This window comes from Simochromis diagramma, unplaced genomic scaffold (genome assembly GCF_900408965.1).
Source record: "Simochromis diagramma unplaced genomic scaffold, fSimDia1.1 OVJJ01000293.1, whole genome shotgun sequence".
NCBI classification, from domain to species: domain Eukaryota; kingdom Metazoa; phylum Chordata; class Actinopteri; order Cichliformes; family Cichlidae; genus Simochromis; species Simochromis diagramma.
Genome location: NW_024386801.1, coordinates 17,228,772 through 17,244,105, shown reverse-complemented (window position 1 = coordinate 17,244,105; position 15,334 = coordinate 17,228,772). Strand labels below are relative to the sequence as shown.

The following is a 15,334-nucleotide window of genomic DNA, read 5'->3' as shown; positions in this document are numbered from 1 at the left end:
TAGATTTATCTATTATCCACCTATCACATTGGCAGATACCATGATACAGTTTATGGCTCTAGTGTGTAATATTTCCTGTATTTATCTTACAGGTGACAAATTTGCATAATTGCCAAAAAAGTGGTGAGCGCTTAGTATTAGTGAGTAAAACATATTGTTTAACAATGAATAAGAATGAATGGTAAGCACTTGATTGATTCGTATGAAACAAGGCTTTTGTCCAGGCTGTTAGAGGATGTGATGCAGACAGAATACTTTTATTGCAGTGCTCAGTCGTGGAAGGTAGGGTAAAAATGAACCATGAATACAGAGGAAGGAAGCGTCGTGCTACATATTATTGACACTTTTTACAATATAGAAGAAAAAAGCAGGAAGTGATTTTAACCATGTACCTGAGACAGAGGAGAGCAGCATCATTATAGAATAAAACATGAAGCAGTATTTACTTTTAAGACAAGTATTGTATTTTGTATGCATTCATTTATTTTTCTTTGTTCCTTTTAAACATGTTCTAAGAATTTGTAACTCAGTAAACATCCGATAAGGGCAGCCTGACAGATGTTTACTGTAAACATTATGTATCAGTAGGTAATGGATAATAGGTAGTGATTTGTAAATGAATGTAGATAATATTATACTACATTATATTTCAAAATAACTAGGCAGCTCATGCTCTTTCTCTTGATCATACTTTTTTTAAAAGCTAGAAATCTTTTTGAGGTCAACTTGAAAGAAAGGCAGATGAGAAAAGTAATGAGGTCAGAGGTCAAGCGTCACATGATATTTCAGTGCAGACTATAGTGTGATATTTAGAGTCCTCATATAGCAGCATCATTTCCAAAATGTCACCAATACAAAGTCAGTAGAATTTTAAGTGCAGTTTTAAAGATAAAAGTTATGAAACTTTGACCTTATTTGACTCTGAAGAATAGGCCAGACGTTCCCAGTAAAGTGATATTTAGAATTCCCATATATCATTCCCTATATGCTTATATCTAGTCAATATAGGCATATAGGGAATATTTAGAAAACATAGTTTCTCACATAATTTATTTTCTTTATTATCTATTATTATTATTTATTTTCATCTTTACAAGGTACTTTCTATATGCTGATAATACACATTACACTTATAAGAATAGTAGTTTCTAATTTATAAGGCTTTTTGTCCATTTTAAAGACCTTGGTGGATGGAAGTGAAATTTTAATGGGTTATTAATATGACCCCACTCAAAATTCATTCAAACCTTTTCGAGCTCTATTTGGTGTATAACCTCCTTGGCGGCAGTAATAACTGCAACAAATGCTGTTAGAACCTTTTCCAGCATCTTTACTAACTCTTCCTAAATCTTCTGAGGACACATAGACCGTGTCTAAGCTCTTACTCTGTGGTGTTGCTCTGATTGCCAAAGTCATCCTGTCTTCCCCTTCCCAGAAACTCAACCTGAGGTTTCTCTACCCCAGGAACCCCGGTCTTGTTTGGAGGAACAGCAACAGTCCTTGGCTCAGGTGGAGCCACAATGCCGTCTGCAGGACACGTAGAGGAATAAAATGAGGGGACCTCATCACATTATGAGCCTTAGAGCATCACAGTGGGTTGGTTGCTGAACTGAAAGAGAGTCACACACAATCAAGGCTAGGACACCACCACTGTAACCCTTTAGGTTTCCAGTCTCCAGTTGTGAAAGAGTGAAAGAGTAAAAGAGTTTAGAAAAACAAAAACAAATAAAAGAACTCTTTTCAAATCCCTAAATGATTTTATAATGAAACAGAACAAGCTGGAGGCAGAACAAATATAAGATGTGAATACACACAACACTAGTAGTATTTAATGATTTATTGACTTTTAATTTGATGGTGTTTTCCAACTGTTATTATATCCATATTGTGATTTTGATACTTAATTGCTTGTAAGGTGTCCTTGAGTGTCTTGAAAGGTGCCTATATATAAAAAACACATTATTACCTTTTTCATCCAAATTGGAAGGCAGGTAAATATTAATCCAGTAGGTGGCAGAAAGTTACCTTGGTAACAATATACACAAGTCAGTCATTACCTGCTATGAAGTCCAATCTTGTACTTTTTGTGAAGATGTACAAGTCCATTTCCCTCAGCTGTTACTTCTGTGAATATACACGATGTAAAGGGCTTCTTTTTAACACGTTTTATTGTGCATTATTGCTATAAATATTTTTTAAGCTAACACATTAATTCTTTGTCTGGATTATTTGAGGGGAAACTAAAGGTTTCTGAGCCTTTCCTTGCGATCCCTCATACCAACAAGAGATAAATTACAAGGACGTGGCTGTCTGGCCTTTAGTCCTCACCCTCGTCGAGGACGTTTATATGATAAAGGTGGCACGCTGAAAGTAAACATTTTTTTTTTTAAATAAATCCATAATGATTGTGCAGAACTGTCTTCCACAAAGTTTATTTTGTCTCAGACATGTCGAGAGTTATTCAGGGTGTTATTTGTCAGTTTGTCAGCTGCGTGTCTGCACTCTAGGGTATACTGCATTCATCAGCAGGCTAAATTAAACACTTCTATTTGTTTTTATGTACTGCTGTGTTTTTTTTTTTTTTAAATTTTTTTCAAATGTGCAGATGCAACTGTAAATAGCTCTTTGATAAGAGTCTGACAGTTGTGTGGTTAGAGAGCCCTTTTTTCAGACGTCTTAGATACTGAATATCTAAATAAAGTAAAACTATACTTGTCTTCTCTAAGAAATGTAAAAAGGACTCTTTGTTTTTCATTTAAGACAATAAATGATGTGTGTTAGGGGGCGTTTTGCTTATTGCACTGTGTACATCTATGAATATCTCAAAGAAAAATAGTGTCAGGATTAAAAACAAAACAAAACAGGTAGCTGGAAAGCACAACGCTGTGTGTGCTGTATGCACTAATGTGAATAATACATGTTCTATAAATGTTTGTATTCTTACAATGTAAATAACATTAATCAATTCAAATTTTTAGAGGAGCTTTTTAACATTGCAGGAGACTTTTGCTGGCACTTTTATGTTTTAAATATATTTGTAGCGCCGGCTGATTTTATAATATTGTTTTTCCTGCTCACAGTGCTGTGACTCCTCCCCTCGAGGTAGTCACACAACTCCATCAGTTATCTCTCATCCACACTCCAAACTGCCTAGTTGAAGACACCAACTCTTCTTGGCTGCTCTGAATTCAGCTGTTCACCTTAACGGTACGAAGCTTTTGTTCGTTTTCAGTAGGAGAGCTTAGATTGTACTTCCTGTGCATTTTAGGACTTTATATGAAAACTTAAAGTCATGTTTTATGTAACAGGATATGTGTTTAAACTATTGTTAGGGAGCTTTTTATTAGCTTTGCCTTTGTGCAGTGGTAAGATATGTTGACTAATTTTCTTTAATGCCTGTATATGTTATAATCTACAGATTGATTTTCTGGATACATCGGGTTACAATCAATCATTCTGATTTTTGATGGTATTAAATGATTAAATCTTACAGGGTATTATCGTTTAAATGTTAAGAAGTCAATAACAGGTCAAAAAAGCATGCACTGATGTTTTTTATGATTGGCATTCATTAAAATTGTTGAAATCTTTACTTGAAAGTCAAAAATGTATCTATATTTTTTTGTCAGCAGTCCTCTAAATATTATCTGCAGCATATTTCAGCCTATTTTAGGCCTTCCTTGAAACATTTTATTTTTGTTTTGGTTGTAAGAATATTTTTTAATTAGAGTTTCTTTGTCCTGTCTTTGAGATTTTCTTTTTTTCAAATAGCAGTAGAAGTTTGCAGCTTACATCTTTGATAACCAGCTTCTTTTATGATGTTAGCTGAGATGCCAGAGTCCCCTCTCAGTCCCACAACAGCCCGTCAAAACCCAGCCAGCAGCCTCCTCAGTCACACAGACAGTAGTGGAGGGGAAAGAGTCGCTAATGGGAATGCTGGCGCTCTGAGTGGCGACGACTGGCAGACTCTTCAGCATAAACAGGTATGTGTGTGTCCTGCTACTCCTTCATCGTGCCCCTCATCCTCCTTTTCTTCATCCTTCAGCTCTTTCCTCTCCTTCATAAGTGGAAAACAGAACACTCTTCCTCAAACAGATGTCAAGAGAGAAATACCCCATGGCCTCATATTGGATATCCTCTGGCAGGACACGAAACCCAGAGCTCACGGCTCTGTTGACAGTGACAAAGATTTCATATGAGATCTGAGGGGAGCGGGGAGTTGACACACAGAATTCTTGTTTGTCCTTCATTATTAGTTTGTGAGTCAGAGCCAGGGAGGAATAATTGTGCACAGACCTAGGTCAAACAGATGCAAGTGAATGGCAAATAAGCATGGCCCAACACAATTTTATGGTTGTCTCTTGCAATTCCATTCCTGGTAATCTTAATCTAAGGGATCAATGAAACAACCGAGATAATTAGCGGCCAGCAACAGCGCTTCCTCCAGTCCGTCCTGTCATCTTGTCACTTTTGTTCTGTTCTATTCTCCTAATTCACTTTCTAAATCTGGACTTCAACTGCATGGTGTTAATATTTAAAGATCCTATTTTTTTGTGTGTGTGTGTGTGGGGGGGGGGGGGGGGGGGTATTTTCAGCTGACATAATAACTTTATCCTGTTGCAACATTGTCTGTCTGCCAGAGTGTGATTCTGGTCTTCAGAATTTAATAATGACTTGTGATATGAATTTTTTTTTTTTTTCAATCTGAAAACCCTAAAAATATTACAAATAAGGACTATTCATGTAGAAAACTGTTTTTTTTTCTTTGATAATAAAAGGCAGGGACCTTCATCTTTAATGCATTTCTTTCTTACCTGTATCCAGGGTGCACGCAGCAAATGGATGCACGGTGATTTGTAAAGCGCGATAATGAAGCCAGCTGCACCTACATGCAAAAGAACATTCAGGGAGAACAAAAAAAGTTTGACACATATATTTGTCAGTCTTGTCTTAAACTTTTATATTTTTAAAAACGTGGCATAACCACCGTGTGGTTTGTGTTTTTTTGGGGTGTTGCTTTTGTTAACAGTGGTAGTTGAACTTTTTTAAAGCTTTTTTTTTCTTTGCTAATTTTGGTAAAGCGTCTTTGTCCTCCCCCTGGTTTTTGAGAAAGTATGTCTACATAATCTTGATGGTTGATTTAACTTCTGCCAATCAACCAGTAAATTAAAAGGCCAGCTGTTTCAGCACTAAATAAGACCACTGCACCTCCTTCCTTCCTTGTTCTTCATGTAATGCCTATTGCTCTTAACTTTCTCAGTCTGGTTGAACACAGGGGGCAACATCTCAATGGACTGATCTGTGGAAAAATTACAAACTTGAAGTCCTTGGTGCATTCTTTCATTACATCCTGCGGGCTGAGATATTACTTCAATATGACAGCTTTACCAAACCCAAAGAACAGCTTTAGTCTGTATATAACGGTTGATGTTTTATATATAGATAAGGAGACCACATACTGCAAAATTCAAATAAATTATATTTTCCCCAACAATCATTTAGTAGCACCTTTTTTTATGTGTTGTTTGTAATACAACATGTGGAATATGCATGTTGTTGTTTCTTAATGCAGTCATGGTAATTGCTGTAGGCTCTGTGTGACTACAAAGGGAGACAATAGCCCTGTTATTTGTCACCCTATCAGTGACAGCGCAGATCAGTTATTATTCTGGGAGTGTTTGCCTTTATTAATACCCATACACTTCTATTAGGAGCCACAACAAGCATGAAATTGTGTTGCTAATTAACTGGTCAGCCTATCTCCAGTCTCATTTTGGGTCAGTGACACAATCCAGCATGATGATGTTCACAAAAGGTTGACAACACTGTTGTGTAATTGGAAAGATTCCCATTTGATGGTTATTACTGTTTATCACCTGACACTCTGTCTCAGTTATTGTTTTGACTGCACTCCTGACTGTCCTATAAAATGTTGTCCTTCCTCTTCTTCTTTGAGGTCTTTCTTGCTATGATGGCCCCTCAGCAGATTCAGCAGTTTCTGGCTCCCAGCCAGCTGCAGGCTCTGATCCACCAGAAGCAGCAAGCCCTTCTGCTTCAGCAGGTATTTGCACAGTTAACATATATACATGTCAGGGTGGTGGTGTTTGATAAACATGACTTACATAACACAGCAAAGTTTGTAAATTGGCTACTTTAACAACTATTTATTTGTTTATTTATTATTTGCATATACATATAATTATTATTATGATTGTTGTTAATTTAGCCTAGTTTACTAGCTAAGAGAAGTCACTTAGCTAGCAAGCGTTAAAAAACTACAAAAGTCTTATCAATGGGAACTTATGACAATGAGAATACATTGTGGTTATAAGGTTAGATATTTGAGTTAATGTTACTGCAAAATGATTTAGACTGAGGCCATGATTAACATGAGCTTAAAGCTAATTTGAAAGTTAGTCATTCCAAAGCAAACTGGTGTTCCAAAGTCAACCAATCAACCAATATGTATAATACTAATAATAATAATAATAATAATAATAATAATAATAATAATACAATAACACAGCAGCTTACTAAATGTTATAATACATATTTAACATTAGATAAAGTGCAAAAGTGCTAGTGCCAGCACATTATGACTTATACTAGGAGAACCAAAATGTATAATTATTAAAAAATAATTAAAAGGGCCTGCACTTCTGGATTTTAACTCAACCTTTTCACTTACCTAGACTTTCTCCACTAAGGTTTAACTCCATCTCATTAAAGAGAATGTATTAATTTTGGCTTAGTACCATCATATCACCAAGATGTCAGTGTTTAAAATGACAATGTTAGCCTATGACCCCTTTCTTCTGTGGTTTCTGTTGTTGTTGCTTTGTTGTTATTTATTCTCCTCTTGTAGCAGGGAAACAACAAAGAATCATGATTTTTATAAAGAGTTTGCCTGGGTTAAAGTGTTTTAATGCTTAAGCACGCAGTCTTTGAACAGGTTTAATATCAGACAGCCTATACCCAGCTAGTGTGTCTGTAAATCTCTCTGTTCAGTAAAAACCTTTTTGTCATTCGTTCCACCTTCTGTAATATACCAAATACTGAAATTGTACCACACACCTAAGATTGGCAACCGTGAGGCAGCCTAAAATAAATAAAACAAACAAACATTTCTACCAGTAGCAGTTATAAGTGTCTAAATGATCGTGATAATGCTACATTTTTTGATAGCATCACCTGAAAGAGTTCTACAAGAAGCAGCAACAACAGATTCAGCTGCTTCAGCAACAGTCTAGTAAGAAAATCAAAGAGGTAAGAGTCTCAGGCTACAATATTACACACCTATATATTTTTGGAGGATATCCTATTGTTGAAGATTGATACACATATAAAAAATAAATATTTATTACTTTTCCTTTCTCTGGTTGTAGAGATTAAAGTGAAATAATGAATGGATTTGGGCTTTTATTTTAAAAGAATTTTGACATCTGAGCTTGAACAGAAATAGTATGTGGATTTGGCCTTTTATTTTAAAATCATTTCAGCAACTGATGAAGTCATTAAACGTTATCATTAAATGGTGATATCACCTGACTTAAAAGTATGCTTTTCCAACCTTAAAAGCCCAGAATCAATATCTAAACATCTACCAGATGTGACCCTTAATGGACTGACTGGTCTCACTCTGGTATGGCAAAAGAGAGTGAGGGCAGTGTTTACTACCTCAGTAGAAATGCTTTCTTTCCCCATCCTCCAGCTCTCCTCTCCCCAGCTCGTCTTCCAGCAGCTCATCCAGCTCCAGCAGCAGCAACAGCAGCAGCTCCTCCGGGCGCACAGACCAGCGCTGTCCTCTCCCGCCCTCTCTCCAGGTCACTCCTCTTTACATCTATTTCCAGAAGTTATACATTAAAAAAAAGTTTCTTCAAATCAACTCTTTCATTTTGTGTATACTATGTGTTTTAAGTCATAATTTCGAGATTGAAGGAACAGCAGGGGCTCTGTATAATTAATGTACACTGAATAACAAATGCTACATCGCTAGAAAAATACACCACAGCTACTTTGCTATTTGCAGGAGTATTGATAGACTTTGTGTTTTCAATCATCTTTTAGCTTGTCTCAGCCCTGCAAAGATGCAGCAAGTATGGAAAGAGCTCACAATTGGAATGACTGAAGATAAAACCACAATAAAAGAGAATCGAGAATCTTCCGCTGGCAAAATAATGTCAGCAAAAGTCCCAGGGAGACAAGCCGATGACCAGCAGTCTGCCTGTCCTCACAGAGCTGAGAGGTAAGAGCCGTCTGTTCTCGCTGTAAGCAGCAGGAGGGCTCAGGTGACACTGCCTTTTTTCTGTTAACATCAAAGACTTGTCATCTGTAGACATTTTTTTTTTCTCTCAAGGTGCGGGTGAGGAGATGTTTGCTTTTGAGACTTCACTTTTAATTCCCCTTGGGGACGATGTATTTTGTATTGTTTGTTTGCTTTGTGTTCTGCCACCTGAAGTGGATCAGCAAAGAAAAAGTTTACGTAACTGCAGTACACGTCCCGAATCAAAAGTAAATAGTTATCCTGTTTTTTGTGCTTTTTTTTGTCAGTGCTCCCTGCCACCTCTCTCCTGTCATTTCTGCTACCTGAAAAGAAAACTAAACACTCTTATATCTGTTTTATTGCTGTTTTGTTGTTTGCCTGCTGTGGTTTCTTTAATCTTGACAGGCCCTCCTCTCTCTCTCTCTCGATCAGCACTGTTAAAGGTGATCACGCCAAACACGCCCTCTTCGGTCACGGTGTGTGTAATTGGCCCGGTTGTGAGTCAGTCTGTGAAAACTTCAGCCAGTTTATCAAGTAGGTTTAAACAATCTTCACACTTTTAATTTTTGACATATAGCAGTGAAAACAAAGCAGCAGAATAACTGACATCTCTTAACCTCATCTTTAGATAGTAATGGATAATATGTGAATTATGTAATCACATTTTTTTTTAATGAAATGGATTACATTTGAAAAGACACATAATTAGATAATAGCTCCACTGTTATGGATTTGCTTTTTTCATTTTGATTACTTCTTTCAAACTTTACAATTTTAAAATTATGATTTTGATCAGCTTACAGTTAAATATGTTAATTATTATGTTAGTTATGTTACTTTGTGAAAAAAATCTGGTTATTTAAAACTAAAATTAGAAATTAACACGATTTTATTGTTTGTGTTGCTTGTTTGTTTGTTTACTGTTCACTCAAAACCAAAACGAACATTGAGACATGAGAATAACAATATAAATAAACTTAAACTTTCTTTCTGCAAATATTGTAAAATCCTTTACTTCATAACCACACAGCTGATTTGAGTTTGATTTATTTTTGTTTAGATACTTACTGTTGTTGTTATAGCCTTTAACATTCACTTCATCATCAGTGTGGATCTAAATGTTGTTTTATCCACAGTATTTGATAAGAGATAAAAGATTCTTCCTCTACTTCTACATTTAAAAAAATTCTCCTAACATATTTGCTCTATTTGTTTCAGGCACATAAGCAGTGAACACACTCTGGATGACAGAAGTACAGCCCAGTGCAGAGTCCAGATGCAGGTGGTTCAGCAGCTTGAGCTTCAGGTAGGGACTCTAACTTATAAGTATCACTGACAGAAAAGGAAGCAGCGATGCTTGAATTATGTCCGATTTATTGAAACTTGCACAGTGTTAAGATGTTCTCAACGTCAACATTGATTTTATCATTTTATGTGCAATTTCCAACTGAGGTCTACAAACCAGAAGCACGAGTGTTCATAAATCCAGGCTTAAAGCAGAGGAGCTAGAGCCTTTTCAGCAGTGTTTCAGCTGCCCACGTCTCTGTTGAAACTTACTGAAACTACTTATTCTTGCTTTCAGTTCTAGTTGAGCAGAGAACCCTAGCTTTTATACTTAATTGATTGTATTTGATGGTTTTTAGTATGTATTTGGTGACTGTTACGGATGAATGTGCATTTTGTATAACCTGTGCACTTTGGTGAGCTGAGTTGTTTTAAAATGTGCTCCAGGAATAAACTTTGACTTGACTTTCAGAGCGTTCTTTCGGTGCTTCGCAAGTTACAATAACCTCTAAATTGTTATGGATCATGTGGGGGATTAGTTGCTACGTCATCAAAATGTGTAATATTCTACAGACTGAATGATGAACTGAGATGATGATACAGTCATAATTTAAAACATGGGTGATACCTGATATTATGCATGAGATAAGAGGATTTTCCTATATACTTTATATATGCCCAACCCAACCAAGAAAAAAAAAGTTTATATTTGGAGCAAGGCTTGTCTGCAGTCACTTCAAACAAGAAACACTTGATTAATTTCTCCACTGCTCGACTATCTAGAAACCTTTCTGTTTATGCTAAATCCTCATGCAACATTCAGCCCCTGCTGTGCTTTTCCTGGTGTTTGACACAGAACGAACGCTTTCTTCCAGAGATCTGTCAGGTTCACAGCCTTCCATTTCAATAACCTCTGTCTGGTGATTACAATGTGACACCATCCACTACAATTTCCGCTTCCTTTCTTCATCTCCTCTTACAGCTCTGCAAAGAACGGCAGCGTCTGCAGGCAATGATGGCTCACCTGCATCTGCCATCTTTAGAAGCTCAATCGCTCTCGGCGCCTGCACAGTCGCCACAGTCCGACACGGCTGCTGACCCGTGCGGCCCGCAGGTAGGCAGCGTTCAGTAATAGCTGCGCGAACAACACAGGTCGAGTAAATGAGCCGTGATATTTACGGCGTTACGGGGGGGAAACTCCAAATATGTGGAGAAAACAGCACATCTGGCTTCACCCTCATCTCTTCTAGCGCTGATGAAGATACTGCCAGGCTGTAATTGACTTGTTGAACTTTTACAGTTGAATGAGTTGCAAAAGCAAGCTGACATTTCCTTAGGAACAAAAAAACCCCAAAACACAGCTCTGAGGCAATGCTATGTGTGATGAGGGTCCTGGTAAGAAATATTTTATCAAATTGAAACACAAATTCATTTTTTGAAAAAGTTTACAAAGCACCTTTTGACTATGGCTCTAATTTGATCTTTGCTCTTTTACTTTGCGGAGCCCTCGGTGCTTTTTCGAAGCGAGGACGCTAAATGTACAGAGTGCTTCCTCTCCTCTCCGTGTCCAGCTGTTGGCACAGACGTGCTGTGATAATGTGGGAGCTAATCATTTGTTAATCTTGCAAATATTGCGCCATAATCACAACACCCACCAAACAATTTCACCCTATAATTAACAATAATTGGCTTCCTCCTTATTGTGATATTAGAGGAATCACCTCTGAAGAGGCGAATCCAATCGCTCCGTTACGCCCTGTTATGAATCTCCCACTCTGTTTTGTTTCCCTGTCAGAGTGTTCGCTGCTCTCGATCCTTTGTTAACTTCATGCTTCTGTCACTCTCAGCTCACTTCAGTCACCAACAGCTTGCCCTCGCTGAGACCATCAGACACTGCCCAGGTGTCCCCTCGACCTCTAGATCCTGTTGGCACTCCATCCCAGGGGTGTGAGAAAGAGTTCCCCTCTCACACGTCAGGCGTTGGGCCAATCAGACGTCGTAATCACCCTCTGGTCTACTCGCTGTCTTCAGGTGAAGTGTAACCTGGCCACTTGACACACAGCAGCTTGTTCCAGATTTTTTTACTTTGCTTTTTCTTTATTCTGCTTTCTTCTTGTTTCAGAAAATGAATATGAGCTTTACAAAAACACTGATCTCAGACCACCTTTCACCTATGCCACACTGATTCGACAGGTATGACAGGTTTTTTTAAACTTTCTATTCGCCTTCTTTTATTTTGTATTTGCTGGTCCCGTATTAATGGATAAACAACCTTTTCATGGAATCTCTATGTTGCATATTGATTTGAATAACTTGATTCAAGTGATACAATTTTCAATCAGTGTTTGAAGTTTTTATCAAGTTAAATATGAATGTTTTTCTGTTGTTTTAGCAGTCAGCTGGTTTTAGAGCGTGAATATGGAAAAAACTGACATGAGGTCTTTTTACAACTGATTAATAAGTAAAAATAGTTTACACATGACTCACTAGTTAACTATAAGACAGAATAATGTTATAAAACAAAATAAAAAAATTAATTTTCAATATTTTTATCCACCTGACATCAAAAAATGTGCTTGTTTGTGTTTTTTCTTTTTACATCTTTTATATATTTAACCTCGGTTTGTATATGTAAGTTTAGAAATTTTGTTCTGTTTGTGTGTGTGTGTGTAAAAGATTGTATTAGGTTGATGTTTGTATATTAAATGTCATATATGTGTATGTAGTTAACTAATGCATTTACATTTTTGATGTCTCATGTGGAGTCACAGTGTGTTATATGTTGTTTTGCTGTTGCACAAAATGTAAAAACTGTGCAAGTACACTTTAACTACGTCGATAAAATAAGTGTGAAGAAGAATCATTAACTGAGTAAAAAAAACTGGATAGAAATGATTAAGCACAATAAAAAATACAATAAAGTAAGTAAATAAAAAGAAGGAAGTAATTGCCTACTTCAATTAAGAGTCCAATTAAAGGTCGGTTTTACATTTCTGTTTGGAGCTTGGAGTGTAAAAGTTCCCTCACCAAAGGCATTGCGTCCTGCACTTTGGAGCAACTAACAGACTCATGCCAGAGAATCCGAGCAGTCATACAAGCTCATACTTTGTAACCACGTGAGACATCTAATAGATCACAGGGTGCTCCAAAAACATCTGGAAGCAGTAAATGTCAGGAGTCTCCTTCTGGTCCAGATACATGCTCACCTGCAGGGTTGTGAAATATCTGTAATTGATTTTTTTCAACATTTTCGTAGCATTAAAGCGTGAATCTTGATAGAAAAACATGCATCTGTTTCTACTATAGCATTATTTTTGCAGAATTGGCGATTCCTTAAATTTAAACAAACACAAAAGCCATATCTTTGTTCCTTGCCTTCGATAAACTAGTGAAGGCTTTAATTTGATCCTGTATTGTGCTACAGTGTATTATTTCCTTTCCATCTACAGGCTATCATGGAAACATCAGACATGCAACTAACCCTCAACGAGATATACAACTGGTTCACAAGGACATTTGCTTATTTCCGACGCAACGCCGCCACTTGGAAGGTATTCCACCTGCAGATGATTAACTCTGTATCCCACTGTGTGTCATACCCGATGCATGCAGCATGCATTCAGAAATATCTTCCTCACTCTGATTTCATCTGGATCAGAATGCGGTTCGACACAACTTGAGCCTGCACAAGTGTTTCGTGCGCGTGGAGAATGTGAAAGGTGCGGTGTGGACTGTGGATGAGGTGGAATACCAGAGGAGGCGATCCCAGAAGATCACAGGGTACAGTAGATCCTCCTTGTTTATCGCAGTGCTGCCATCAGGGTATCTGTACATATTTCATAAATATAATGATAATTAATTACACAATAATCAAAATATCACATTTTAATCACAAAACACAGCTTTAGCATGAGTCACCACAAACTTCTGCTGTTTGTAAATTCACAAATTTATATTCAACCTTATGGTCTACAGTGCTAAGTATCATCTATATTATAAAAACCAAAAGGAAAGGTTTAGTTTCCTTATTTTAAAGACAGACATCTCTGCAGGTGATTTATTTAAAACAGCTGAAAATTGCTGTGAAATATAAGGCGCAATATTAATGGAGACAAAAGTTACATTTTTAGCATTTCCAGGAATCACGGCTTTGAAATTTAAGTTGAAATCAATCCATAAATTCCAATCTGATCGCTCTCCTATATCACTCAAATCCGACGATGGTAATGTTGACTTTGAAAAAATTCTCAAAAATCTTTAGAATATAGATAAATGTGGTTGGAAAATTCAAAATTCCATTCAGTAGAGGCCCTTTACTCTTATTCATTTGTTAAATACATTATGAATTTTCATTGCTGTTATCTGTTATTTTCTATTATCTGCAGAAATCCATCACTGATGAAAAGTATTTCCTCCAGTGCAAGTTATGGAAGCCTAATGAATTCTGGCTTGCAGGTGAGCCAATGCATTCTCAACGCAGGAGTGCTTACAGGTTGGGGGCGTGGCCACTCTTTCATTTATGCTCACTTTTCTTTTCAGACCGCACTGGCAGAGGCGTCAGTGCCAGGACTCAAGAAAGACAACGTAAGAGGAAATTCAAAGAGTGAAATACAAAGGAGCAGCATGGCTGACAGCCACAGAAACCAAAACTTCTCTCCTCGTGTCCAGACGTGAGTTTAGCTTTGATATAAAATTTGCTCCAAAAAAATTCAGCGATATAACTCTGAAGTTTGATGTCTTTTCTATTTAACCTCTTACAGGCCGTTTTTCCTTGAAGACAAAGAGCTGAAGGTGAATGACCAAGTATGTCTGATACAGACAGTGAAACCAGTCAGTCTGCAGCCAGACATGAGTGAAAATGATGGAGGGCATTTGTTTGACCTTGAATGACTCTTTGATTGTTAATAAAAGCAGTAAAATCAGCATTAAACCCATTTAGAATATTTTCTATTCATCTGCAAATGTAATAAAGTAAATTTAGCTTTGAGACAGATTAGAGCAGCCTCAATTTCTCCTCAATTTCAGTCAAACAGCAAAAGAAAGTAGAATATAGTGCCACTTGTGGTCTCTGTGCTGGGAATACTTTTATCAAATATTTAAATATTGGACTGTATATCTTAATAACAGTTATTATTCAAATATCAAACAGACATGTAACAAGTTGAGCATTTAAAGGTGACCGAGATTAGTCGCATTTCTTAGGATAATAGTATTTTTTGTTTGTTTGTTTGTTTTGTTTGACTTTCTAACGGACATCTTGCCAAGAAAATGGCAACAATTTAGAACAATTTGTGATTTTTCACCAAAAACAACCCGTACGCTTTTGTATTAATTATTTATGATGATAGAAAATGTTTGTTGATAATGTTTGTTAATAGTTTGTGTCTCAAAGACACTTTTAAATAACTGAAAAGCATTCGTTGTGCACTGTTTCTTCTGTTTTCTCTGTTATGATTATTGATAGAAAATATGGGATTTTCACAGGTCAGTTTTTTTTTAAAATGAGGGTCTGTATACTGAAATAAAGATTCTGTTTTTGTTATTGAGAACACGGTCTGTATAATGTGTGTAAAGCTGTGTCAGTCTGTAGGCTTGTGTCCAACATTTAACAATAAAAAATATATATATAATAGTTTAATGTTGTATTTATAAGGCTGTGCAACATTATGCTTTTCCTTCAGTTATCAACTTGCATACTTAAAAATGTAACACCCATGCGTCGGGTATTTTTAATGCTGATTTATACAAAGTAAAAAAAAAAAAAGGCAAATTTGTAGTGTCATGTTT

The 15,334-nt window shown here is 36.7% G+C and overlaps 2 protein-coding genes across 3 annotated transcripts; both read left to right on the top strand.

Moving 5' to 3' along the window:
• The first annotated feature begins 2,878 nt into the window (after window positions 1–2,878).
• LOC120729378 (forkhead box protein P1-like) lies at window positions 2,879–9,909 on the top strand. Of its 2 annotated transcripts, XM_040024908.1 has the most exons (8): window positions 2,879–3,207; window positions 3,826–3,983; window positions 5,957–6,061; window positions 7,186–7,266; window positions 7,712–7,823; window positions 8,068–8,245; window positions 8,696–8,797; window positions 9,482–9,909. In XM_040024908.1, exons 2-8 carry the CDS (start codon window positions 3,831–3,833, stop codon window positions 9,597–9,599), a joined length of 849 nt encoding a protein of 282 aa, XP_039880842.1. In that variant the 5' UTR covers window positions 2,879–3,207; window positions 3,826–3,830; the 3' UTR covers window positions 9,600–9,909. The 2 variants fall into 2 exon arrangements, with proteins under 2 accessions (XP_039880842.1, XP_039880841.1); XM_040024907.1 differs by lacking the exon at window positions 2,879–3,207 and having other exon boundaries at window positions 3,557–3,983.
• Window positions 9,910–10,312: 403 nt separating this feature from the next.
• On the top strand, window positions 10,313–15,334 carry LOC120729377 (forkhead box protein P2-like). The gene is made up of 8 exons (XM_040024906.1): window positions 10,313–10,661; window positions 11,395–11,578; window positions 11,670–11,740; window positions 12,997–13,098; window positions 13,206–13,327; window positions 13,933–14,002; window positions 14,087–14,217; window positions 14,308–15,334. The coding sequence occupies exons 1-8, from the start codon at window positions 10,560–10,562 to the stop codon at window positions 14,435–14,437; spliced, it is 912 nt and encodes a 303-aa protein (XP_039880840.1). The 5' UTR covers window positions 10,313–10,559; the 3' UTR covers window positions 14,438–15,334.

What these genes read in the sequence shown, in the direction of transcription:
- LOC120729377 (XM_040024906.1), top strand. Translation starts at nt 10,560, where the DNA reads ATGATGGCTCACCTGCATCTGCCATCTTTAGAAGCTCAATCGCTCTCG. An exon ending in ATGCCACACTGATTCGACAG is followed by an intron (nt 11,741 to 12,996) that starts GTATGACAGGTT and finishes TTCCATCTACAG; the next exon opens with GCTATCATGGAAACATCAGA. An exon ending in TTCTCTCCTCGTGTCCAGAC is followed by an intron (nt 14,218 to 14,307) that starts GTGAGTTTAGCT and finishes AACCTCTTACAG; the next exon opens with GCCGTTTTTCCTTGAAGACA.
- LOC120729378 (XM_040024907.1), top strand. Translation starts at nt 3,816, where the DNA reads ATGATGTTAGCTGAGATGCCAGAGTCCCCTCTCAGTCCCACAACAGCC. An exon ending in AGACTCTTCAGCATAAACAG is followed by an intron (nt 3,984 to 5,956) that starts GTATGTGTGTGT and finishes TTCTTCTTTGAG; the next exon opens with GTCTTTCTTGCTATGATGGC. An exon ending in TGTCCTCACAGAGCTGAGAG is followed by an intron (nt 8,246 to 8,695) that starts GTAAGAGCCGTC and finishes TCTCTCGATCAG; the next exon opens with CACTGTTAAAGGTGATCACG.